General features: G+C 46.5%; 1 protein-coding gene across 2 annotated transcripts in view; it reads right to left on the reverse strand.

Annotated features, from left to right (window-relative positions):
• Nucleotides 1–12,500, reverse strand: part of LOC139409555 (insulin receptor b) — a 166,116-nt gene that overhangs the window by 111,467 nt on the left and 42,149 nt on the right. For both annotated transcript variants that reach the window (XM_071154869.1, XM_071154868.1), the window contains exon 2: nucleotides 6,627–7,169. In XM_071154869.1, the coding sequence (XP_071010970.1) occupies nucleotides 6,627–7,169 (543 nt within the window). The remainder of the gene's footprint in view (nucleotides 1–6,626; nucleotides 7,170–12,500) is intronic.

Here is a 12,500-nt window from a genome sequence, read left to right on the forward strand (position 1 = left end):
GGGACACCACTCTCTACTAGTGACGCTGCCCTTTCCCTAGCCAGGGACGCCACTCTCTACTAGTGACACTGCCCTTTCCCTAGCCAGGGACGCCACTCTCTACTAGTGACACTGCCCTTTCCCTAGCCAGGGACACCACTCTCTCATAGTGACGCTGCCCTTTCCCTAGCCAGGGACGCCACTCTCTACTAGTGACACTGCCCTTTCCCTAGCCAGGGACGCCACTCTCTACTAGCGACACTGCCCTTTCCCTAGCCAGGGACACCACTCTCTACTAGTGACACTGCCCTTTCCCTAGCCAGGGACACCACTCTCTACTAGTGACGCTACCCTTTCCCTAGCCAGGGACACCACTCTCTACTAGTGACGCTACCCTTTCCCTAGCCAGGGACACCACTCTCTACTAGTGACGCTGCCCTTTCCCTAGCCAGGGACGCCACTCTCTCATAGTGACGCTGCCCTTTCCCTAGCCAGGGACACCACTCTCTACTAGTGACGCTGCCCTTTCCCTAGCCAGGGACACCACTCTCTCATAGTGACGCTGCCCTTTCCCTAGCCAGGGACACCACTCTCTACTAGTGACGCTACCCTTTCCCTAGCCAGGGACACCACTCTCTACTAGTGACGCTGCCCTTTCCCTAGCCAGGGACGCCACTCTCTACTAGTGACGCTGCCCTTTCCCTAGCCAGGGACACCACTCTCTCATAGTGACGCTGCCCTTTCCCTAGCCAGGGACACCACTCTCTACTAGTGACGCTACCCTTTCCCTAGCCAGGGACACCACTCTCTACTAGTGACGCTGCCCTTTCCCTAGCCAGGGACGCCACTCTCTACTAGTGACGCTACCCTTTCCTTAGCCAGGGACGTCACTAGTAGAGAGTGGTGCTGCCCTTTCCCTAGCCAGGGACACCACTCTCTACTAGTGACGCTACCCTTTCCTTAGCCAGGGACGTCACTAGTAGAGAGTGGTGCTGCCCTTTCCCTAGCCAGGGACACCACTCTCTCATAGTGACGCTGCCCTTTCCCTAGCCAGGGACACCACTCTCTACTAGTGACGCTGCCCTTTCCTTAGCCAGGGACACCACTCTCTACTAGTGACGCTACCCTTTCCCTAGCCAGGGACGCCACTCTCTACTAGTGACGCTGCCCTTTCCCTAGCCAGGGACACCACTCTCTACTAGTGACGCTACCCTTTCCCTAGCCAGGGACGTCACTAGTAGAGAGTGGTGCTACCCTTTCCCTAGCCAGGGACACCACTCTCTACTAGCGACACTGCCCTTTCCCTAGCCAGGGACACCACTTTCTACTAGTGACGCTACCCTTTCCCTAGCCAGGGACACCACTTTCTACTAGTGACGCTACTCTTTCCCTAGCCAGGGACACCACTCTCTACTAGTGACGCTGCCCTTTCCCTAGCCAGGGACACCACTCTCTACTAGTGACGCTGCCCTTTCCCTAGCCAGGGACACCACTCTCTACTAGTGACGCTGCCCTTTCCCTAGCCAGGGACACCACTCTCTACTAGTGACGCTGCCCTTTCCCTAGCCAGGGACACCACTCTCTCATAGTGACGCTGCCCTTTCCCTAGCCAGGGACACCATTCTCTCATAGTGACGCTGCCTTTTCCCTAGCCAGGGACAACACTCTCTCATAGTGACGCTGCCCTTTCCCTAGCCAGGGACACCACTCTCTCATAGTGACGCTGCCCTTTCCCTAGCCAGGGACACCACTCTCTACTAGTGACGCTGCACTTTCCCTAGCCAGGGACACCACTCTCTACTAGTGACGCTGCACTTTCCCTAGCCAGGGACACCACTCTCTCATAGTGACGCTGCCCTTTCCCTAACCAGGGACGTCACTCTCTACTAGTGACGCTGCCCTTTCCCTAGCCAGGGAGGCCACTCTCTACTAGTGATGGGGGACAAAAATTGATAGTTACACATCACAATATATTTTTGGGGATGATAATATATTTCGACATTTGACTCAAAGTATTGATTTTTTTCATAGTTTTTTTTGCTACTGTAGGTAATATAATCATAGTTTGTTTTCTAATAGCTTGTTTTGCCCATCTTTTAAAATAGAGACAAACTGTTTCCAGAACTTTGATTTCCCTGAATGATCAAAACTCCTGTTCTCATGGTTCTCTCACCTCTTTGCAACAGACATAGTGAGCAATATGTTTGCATCATCAAATCGCAATACATATGCAGTAGATTTGTGAGAATCACAATACATACCAATACCTCAGTATGGTGATAATATGGTATGGTGGTAATACGGTATGGTGATAATATGGTATGGTGATGTCTCTCAGTATGGTGGTAATATGGTATGGTGATGTCTCTCAGTATGGTGGTAATATGGTATGGTGGTAATATGGTATGGTGATGTCTCTCAGTATGGTGGTGATAATATGGTATGGTCCCTCAGTATGGTGGTAATATGGTATGGTGAGGTCCCTCAGTATGGTGGTAATATGGTATGGTGGTAATATGGTATGGTGGTAATATGGTATGGTGATGTCTCTCAGTATGGTGGTAATATGGTATGGTGATAATATGGTATGGTGATGTCTCTCAGTATGGTGGTGATAATATGGTATGGTCCCTCAGTATGGTGGTAATATGGTATGGTGAGGTCCCTCAGTATGGTGGTAATATGGTATGGTGATGTCCCCCAGTATGGTGAGATCCCTCAGTATGGTAATATGATAATATGGTATGGTGGTAATATGGTATGGTGGTAATATGGTATGGTGAGGTCCCTCAGTATGGTGATAATATGGTATGGTGGTAATATGCTATGGTGAGGTCTCTCAGTATGGTGATATTATGGTATGGTGAGGTCCCTCAGTTTGGTGGTAATATGGTATGGTGAGGTCCCTCAGTTTGGTGGTAATATGTTATGGTGGTAATATGGTATGGTGAGGTCCCTCAGTATGGTGATAATATGGTATGGTGGTAATATGCTATGGTGAGGTCTCTCAGTATGGTGATATTATGGTATGGTGAGGTCCCTCAGTATGGTGATAATATGTTATGGTGGTAATATTGTATGGTGAGGTCCCTCAGTTTGGTGGTAATATGGTATGGTGGTAATATGGTATGGTGATAATATGGTATGGTGAGGTCCCTCAGTATGGTGATAATATGTTATGGTGGTAATATGGTGAGGTCCCTCAGTTTGGTGGTAATATGGTATGGTGGTAATATGGTATGGTGAGGTCCCTCATTATGGTGATAATATGGTATGGTGATAATATGGTATGGTGGTAATATGGTATGGTGAGGTCCCTCAGTATGGTGATAATATGGTATGGTGGTAATATGGTATGGTGGTAATATGGTATGGTGATAGTATGTTATGGTAATAATATGGTATGGTGATGTCCCTCAGTATGGTGATATTATGGTATGGTGAGGTCCCTCAGTTTGGTGGTAATATGGTATGGTGATAATATGGTATGGTGGTAATATGGTATGGTGAGGTCCCTCAGTATGGTGGTAATATGGTATGGTGATAATATGGTATGGTGAGGTCTCTCAGTATGGTGATAATATGGTATGGTGGTAATATGGTAGGGTGAGGTCCCTCAGTATGGTGATAATATGGTATGGTCCCTCAGTATGGTGATAATATGGTATGGTGAGGTCCCTCAGTATGGTGATAATATGGTATGGTGATAATATGGTATGGTGATAATATGGTATGGTGATAATATGGTATGGTCCCTCAGTATGGTGATAATATGGTATGGTGAGGTCCCTCAGTATGGTGATAATATGGTATGGTGATAATATGGTATGGTGAGGTCCCTCAGTATGGTGATAATATGGTATGGTGATAATATGGTATGGTGATAATATGGTATGGTGATGTCCCTGGCATTTCCCAGCCCTACTCTCTCACTGCCTCCATCTCTCCCTCTCATTAGCCACTACGCTAGCTAGAATCCATGTATAGCAGCTTCCCTCTGGAGATTAAAGGTCTCTATTTAAAACCCTGTGTCGTACTTTACATGTCGTGATATATTTTTAACAGCATATTTAAAAAATAAAGTATAAGCTATCATTAATGGTTCTGACTGACGTAGGCCTGTTAGATTCTAAGACACAGAGCTGTAATCGGGAATGAATGTGAAAATGTAAATACAGCCGTTGAGGTTGTTAAATACTTTGAACACTAGTCTGAGCCCTAGAAACAACAACAGACGCTAACAATCCCCTTCACAAAATAATAACCATTCTCAGTGCCTTACAATAGCAGCCATTTTGTCTCTCTCTGCACCGGGAAGACTGACTGACCGACCGACCGACCGACTGTTACTAGTAGGGCAATACATATCGCGATACGATACTGTGATGTTTTTTTTTTTCTCCTCGGTTCGATGTTCCAAACATATTGTTCACCAAATGTTCTCTGCAGAGGGACAAGAGAGAGACAAGTTTTGATCAGTCATGGAAATAAAACTGCTGAAAACACATTGGCTCCCTATTTTAAAAAGATTTACGAAGAACAAGCTATGAAGGACAAATGTTGAAGTTTTGGCGCAGCCAAATAGCTCAATAATTGTGCGATATTGCCATAACTATAAGATGAAATACATCATCAAAAACAAAATGGCCCGACGTGTTAACTATGAGTTAACTTCGCGCATCACTAGTTACTAGCTTGTGTTTTACTTTATTTCATAGGATTTCCATTAGCTGATGCCAAGACGTAAGCTAATCTTCCTGAGGTCCAGCAAACAATAGCATATACTAGTTGAGTGAACTAGCCTGTGTTCCAACAGACAGATACTAGTTGAGTGAACTAGCCTGTGTTCCAACAGACAGATACTAGTTGAGTGAACTAGCCTGTGTTCCAACAGACAGATACTAGTTGAGTGAACTAGCCTGTGTTCCAACAGACAGATACTAGTTGAGTGAACTAGCCTGTGTTCCAACAGACAGATAGATACTAGTTGAGTGAACTAGCCTGTGTTCCAACAGACAGATACTAGTTGAGTGAACTAGCCTGTGTTCCAACAGACATATACTAGTTGAGTGAACTAGCCTGTGTTCCAACAGACAGATACTAGTTGAGTGAACTAGCCTGTGTTCTAACAGATACTAGTTGAGTGAACTAGCCTGTGTTCCAACAGACAGATACTAGTTGAGTGAACTAGCCTGTGTTCTAACAGATACTAGTTGAGTGAACTAGCCTGTGTTCCAACAGACAGATACTAGTTGAGTGAACTAGCCTGTGTTCCAACAGATACTAGTTGAGTGAACTAGCTGGTGTTACAACAGACAGATACTAGTTGAGTGAACTCAAATCTAATCTAGTTGAAACGTGCGCCGAATACAACAGGTGTACAACAGGTGTGCCAAGCACACCTTAACGTGAAATGCTTACTTACAAGCCCTTAACCAACAAAACCGTTTAAAGACAAAATAAATAAAAATGGTACTGTAGTATAAGTAACACAATAAAATAACAATAACGAGGATATATACAAGGGGTACCCGGTACCGAGTCAATGTGCGGGTGTACAGGTTAGTCTTTTTGTGCATATAGGTAGGGGTAAAGTGACTACGCATAGACAATCAGCGAGTAGCAGCAGTGTAAAAATAAAACTGATTCTTACAGACACACGAACAAACTGACTCATACACACACTGATCCGTCATATAAACTGACTCATACACACACACACACAGATCCGTCATATAAACTGACTCATACACACACACACACACTGATCCGTCATATAAACTGACTCATACACACACACACACTGATCCGTCATATAAACTGACTCATACACACACACTGATCCGTCATATAAACTGACTCATACACACACACACACACACATCCGTCATATAAACTGACTCATACACACACACACACACACACTGATCCGTCATATAAACTGACTCATACACACACACACCGATCCGTCATATAAACTGACTCACACACACACACACCGATCCGTCACACTGAGAAGAGAGGGGATGACAGCAGAGGAGAGCCCAGGCTGCACCTTTCCACATCAAATGCATTTTCACTATCCAATGATAGTCTGCCTGATAACTTTAAATTGCAAACTAGGTATTCCCCCCCCCTCCCTCATCCTAGATGGGGAGTCGGCATAACCCGTGGCATACTATAGAAAGAACAACGTTCCCTCGCTGTTATGAACATGATTCATCCGAATGAAATCTCTCTTCCACGATCGACTGTCTGCCGCTCTCTCATCCACCCTGATACCTAAACAGACAGACTGCTCCAGAGACGACTTCCTGCTTTACACGAGGTGAAATGACATCAGAGGAGAAGTCAGAGGCAGAGTTTAAGTTCTCCTATAGGTAACAATATATAACCTGATATCAATCTACAAGTCGACATGGGTAATACGGATTCAATTGGATGAAAATGCCAAGCACACCGGCATGCACCTTCATAGATTCACATTATGCCAACTGAACATATGGCACATATCAGGAATGGAACTCGAAAGAGTGGGGCTACTAATGTTTGAGATATCAACATATCTATTCAGTACTCTGTATTGTGTGTTCTTTACCAGACGGAGAAACTATTTTTATTTTTTTATACTTTAAAAAAATACTTACTTCTCTGGCAGTGGTTCTGAGTCCAGCAGCGCTCTCCAAATTGTCCGTTGATGGTGGTCTGAGGACAGGTGGTCTTTCCATAGGCCGTGCCTGGACACACGTCCCCACACTCCTGGCTGTTCTTATTGGACACAATGTAGTTGTCCTCCACCGTGTCCAGAATCTTGGACCAGTCCAGGGTAGAGAGGTAGCAGAGGTCCGGGTTCTTCTCCAACCTCACGGCTCCTCTAGTGATGTTCATGAGGCTGTGGAGCCCCAACTCCTTCAGGTGCACCATCTCAAACAGAACCAGGGCGTAGTTGAAGAACAGGTTGTTGCCTCGGATCACCGTCAGGTTGGGGAACAGGTCGCTGAGGGATTCCAGACCGTAGACCCTGAACAGGAGGAGGAAGTCGGTGACCACGGTCAGCTTGGGGTAGCTGATTCCCCTAAAGTCCTCAGTCTTGAACATGAGGAGGATCTTCAAGTGGCCCTCGATCACCGTGCAGTTCTCTAACAACTGCAGGTTGGTCACGTTGTTACGGATGTCTTTACTCTGACAGACTGGAGAAAGGGAGAAGAGGAGACATGTCAGTAGCCATCTTGATAAGCACTTGGTTCATTGAATGACAGAAATTTAACTGATTCGAGACAAGAACATAAAAATAAGTTTCAGTAACGTTGGTTAGTGTTGGTTTTAAGACACACGGATGAGTGTAAAATTAAAAATAAAGAACAGAAGCGGGAGATAGCGTCATTGCCTTCTCTCTTCCAGCTACAACCATGATACACTAATATTTTACACACAAGAGAATCAAGCCATTCATAGGGCCGCTGCATTCACTTAGATAGCTACTGTACAGCACCACTTGGTGTGGACTGGATTTCCCCTCAGTAATGTCACAGACTCATACCTGAAATGTGTGTCATTTCATAGTTTTGATGTCTTCACTATTATTCTACAATATATATATATAAAATAGCAGAAATGTATGTATGCATGTATATGTATATATGTGAATATATATATACACTGCTCAAAAAAATAAAGGGAACACTTAAACAACACAATGTAACTCCAAGTCAATCACACTTCTGTGAAATCAAACTGTCCACTTAGGAAGCAACACTGATTGACAATAAATGTCACATGTTGTTGTGCAAATGGAATAGACAACAGGTGGAAATTATAGCCAATTAGCAAGACACCCCCAATAAAGGAGTGGTTCTGCAGGTGGGGACCACAGACCACTTCTCAGTTCCTATGCTTCCTGGCTGATGTTTTGGTCACTTTTGAATGCTGGCGGTGCTTTCACTCTAGTGGTAGCATGAGACGGAGTCTACAACCCACACAAGTGGCTCAAGTAGTGCAGCTCATCCAGGATGGCACATCAATGCGAGCTGTGGCAAGAAGGTTTGCTGTGTCTGTCAGCGTCGTGTCCAGAGCATGGAGGCGCTACCAGGAGACAGGCCAGTACATCAGGAGATGTGGAGGAGGCCGTAGGAGGGCAACAACCCAGCAGCAGGACCGCTACCTCCGTCTTTGTGCAAAGAGTAGCAGGAGGAGCACTGCCAGAGCACTGCAAAATGACTTCCAGCAGGCGACAAATGTGCATGTGTCTGCTCAAACGGTCAGAAACAGACTCCATGAGGGTGGTATGAGGGCCCGATGTCCACAGGTGGGGGTTGTGCTTACAGCCCAACACCGTGTAGGACGTTTTTCATTTGCCAGAGAACACCAAGATTGGCAAATTCGCCACTGGCGCCCTGTGCTCTTCACAGATGAAAGCGGGTTCACACTGAGCACATGTGACAGACGTGACAGTCTGGAGACGCCGTGGAGAACGTTCTGCTGCCTGCAACATCCTCCAGCATGACCGGTTTGGCGGAGGGTCAGTTATGGTGTGGGGTGGCATTTCTTTGGGGGGCCGCACAGCCCTCCATGTGCTCGCCAGAGGTAGCCTGACTGCCATTAGGTACCGAGATGAGATCCTCAGACCCCTTGTGAGACCATATGCTGGTGCGGTTGGCCCTGGGTTCCTCCTAATGCAAGACAATGCTAGACCTCATGTGGCTGGAGTGTCAGCAGTTCCTGCAAGAGGAAGGCATTGCTGCTATGGACTGGCCCGCCCGTTCCCCAGACCTGAATCCAATTGAGCCCATCTGGGACATCATGTCTCGCTCCATCCACCAACGCCACGTTGCACCACAGACTGTCCAGGAGTTGGCGGATGCTTTAGTCCAGATCTGGGAGGAGATCCCTCAGGAGACCATCCGCCACCTCATCAGGAGCATGCCCAGGCGTTGAAGGGAGGTCATACAGGCACGTGGAGGCCACACACACTACTGAGCCTCATTTTGACTTGTTTTAAGGACATGACATCAAAGTTGGATCAGCCTGTAGTGTGGTTTTCCACTTTCATTTTGAGTGTGACTCCAAATCCAGACCTCCATGGGTTGATAAATTTGATTTCCATTGATCATTTTTGTGTGATTTTGTTGTCAGCACATTCAACTATGTAAAGAAAAAAGTATTTAATAAGAATATTTAATTCATTCAGATCTAGGATGTGTTATTTTAGTGTTCCCTTTATTTTTTTGAGCAGTGTGTGTGTGTGTGTGTATATATATATATATATATATATATATATATATATATATATAAACAATCACATTTCTTTAAATGCATCTTCCTTACTCTACCACCCCACCCTTAATTGGAGTAAACTAGTGATAATGGTAATGCTAGGAATAAAAAGCCTGGAAGGCAACTTTTCATAAACTATACTGGAAAAAAAATATGAACGCAACATGTAAAGTGTCGGTCCCACGTTTCGGTAGCTGAAATAAAAGATCTCAGAAATGTTCCATATGCACAAAAATGTCACTCAAATTCTGTGCACAAATGTGTTTACATCCCGGTTAGTGAGCATTTCTCTCTTGCCAAGATAATCCATCCACCTGACAGGTGTGGCATATGAAGCTGAGTAAACAGCATGATCATTACACAGGTGCACCTTGTGCTGCGGACAAAAAAAGGCCACCCTAAAATGTGAAGTTGTCACACAACACAATGCCACAGATGTCTCAAATTTTGAGTGTGCAATTGGCATGCTGACTGCAGGAATGTCCACTAGAGCTATTGCCAGATAATTAGATATTCATTTCTCTACTATAAGCCGCCTCTCCTACGGCATTTTAGAGAATGTGGCAGTACGTCCAACCAGCCTCACAACTGCAGACCGTGTGTAACCACGCCAACCCAGTACCTACACATCTGGCTGCTTCACCTGCGGGTTCGTCTGAGACCAGACACCTGAACAGCTGATGAAACTGCACAACCAAAGACTTTCTGCACAAACTGTCAGAAACCATCTCAGGGAAGCGCATCTGCGAGCTCATCGCCCTCACCAGGGTCTTGACCTGACTGCAGTTCAGCATCGTAACCGACTTCAATGGGCAGACGTTAACCTTAAATGGCCACTGGCACGCTGGAGAAGTGTCCTCTTCATGGATGAATCCTGTTTTCAACTGTACCGGGTAGATGGCAGACAGCGTGTATGGCGTCGTGTGGGCAAGCGGTTTTGCTGATGTCAACGTTGTGACCAGAGTGCCCTATGGTGGCGGAGGGGTTATGGTATGGGCAGGCATAAGCTACAGACAACGAACACAATTACATTTTATGGATGGCAATTTGAATGCACAGTGATACCGTGAGGAGATCCTCAAGCCCATTTAACCTGCCGTCATCACCTCACGTTTCAGCTAAATTAACGATCCTTTGTCGCATCTGTACACAAATCCTGGAAGCTGAAAATAAACCCAGTTCTTCCATGGCCTGCACACTCACCAGACCTGTCAACCATTGAACATGTTCGGGATGCTCTGGATCAACGTGTTTTTTCGACAGCGTGTTCCAGTTGCCACCAATATCCAGCTACGTCTCACAGCCGTTGAAGAGGAAGTGGGGCAACATTCCACAGGCCACAATCAACTGCCTGATCCACTCTAGGCGAAGGAGATGTGTCACGCTGCATGAGGTAAATGATGGTCACACAAGATACTGGCTTGTTTTCTGATCCGAGCCCCTACTTTCTTTTTAAAAAATGTAAGGTTTCTGTGACCAACAGATGCATATCTGTATTCCCAGTCATGTGAAATCCATAGATTAGGGCCTAATGCATTGATTTCAATTGACTCATTTCCTTTATATGAACTGTAGGTTCAGTAAATTGTTCAATGTTACGTTGATGTTTTTGTTCAGTGAGGTTGAGCTGAGCTGGGCACACTGCTGTGTTGATGGGGGAAGGAAGGAATGGAGAATTCATTATCACAGAAAGATTATCTTCAATGTATTGCACATTCGTGATATAACAATTGCCCACTAAGATGAAGACACTGATTCAAGGTGGTACACTACACACACACCCACCCCCCAGTACACCCACCCCCCAGTACACACACCACCCCCTCCGTACACAAGTACACACCAGTAAGCAGACCCCAGTACACACACCCCCACTCCAGTACACACACACCCCCAACCCCAGTACACACACACACCCCCAACCCCAGTACACACACACACCCCCAACCCCAGTACACACACACACCCCCAACCCCAGTACACACACACACACACACCCCCAACCCCAGTACACACACACACACACACACACACCCCCAACCCCAGTACACACACACACACACCCCCAACCCCAGTACACACACACACACCCCCAACCCCAGTACACACACACACACCCCCAACCCCAGTACACACACACCCCCAACCCCAGTACACACACACCCCCAACCCCAGTACACACACACACCCCCAACCCCAGTACACACACACACCCCCAACCCCAGTACACACACACACCCCCAACCCCAGTACACACACACCCCCAACCCCAGTACACACACACACCCCCAACCCCAGTACACACACACACCCCCAACCCCAGTACACACACACACCCCCAACCCCAGTACACACACACACCCCCAACCCCAGTACACACACACACACCCAACCCCAGTACACACACACACCCCCAACCCCAGTACACACATTCCCTCCAGTACACAAATCAAAATCAAATCAAATGTATTTATAAAGCCCTTCGTACATCAGCTGATATCTCAAAGTCCTCTACATAAACCCCCAAACAGCAAGCAATGCAGGTGTAGAAGCACGGTGGCTAGGAAAAACTCCCTAGAAAGGCCAGAACCTAGGAAGAAACCTAGAGAGGAACCAGGCTCTGAGGGGTGGCCAGTCCTCTTCTGGCTGTGCCGGGTGGAGATTATAACAGAATATGGCCAAGATGTTCAAATGTTCATAGATGCCCAACAGGGTCAAATAATAATAATCACAGTGGTTATCGAGGGTTCAACAGGTCAGCACCTCAGGAGTAAATGACAGTTGGCTTTTCATAGCCGATCATTCAGAGTTTCTCCACCACTCCTGATGTCTCTAGAAAGTTGAAAACAGCAGGTCTGGGACAGGGTAGCACGTCTGGTGAACACCCCCCCCAGTACACACACACCACAGTACACCCACAAACGACAGTACACACACACACCCCTACATACCCCGGTACATACACCCCAGTACAGACACCCATCCCAGTACACACCAATAAGCAGACAACAGTACACACACCCCAGTACACAACCACACCGCAGTACAAAACACATACAAACACACACACACACACAACCCAGTAAACCCACACAGGCACACACACACACATATAGCTAGCCCTTCACACACACCCACACATACACCAGTACACGCGTACACACACACACACACACACACCAGTACACACACACACACACACACACACAAGTACACACACACACACCAGTACACACACACACACCAGT

Source organism: Oncorhynchus clarkii, chromosome 5 (genome assembly GCF_045791955.1).
Source record: "Oncorhynchus clarkii lewisi isolate Uvic-CL-2024 chromosome 5, UVic_Ocla_1.0, whole genome shotgun sequence".
Taxonomy (NCBI): domain Eukaryota; kingdom Metazoa; phylum Chordata; class Actinopteri; order Salmoniformes; family Salmonidae; genus Oncorhynchus; species Oncorhynchus clarkii.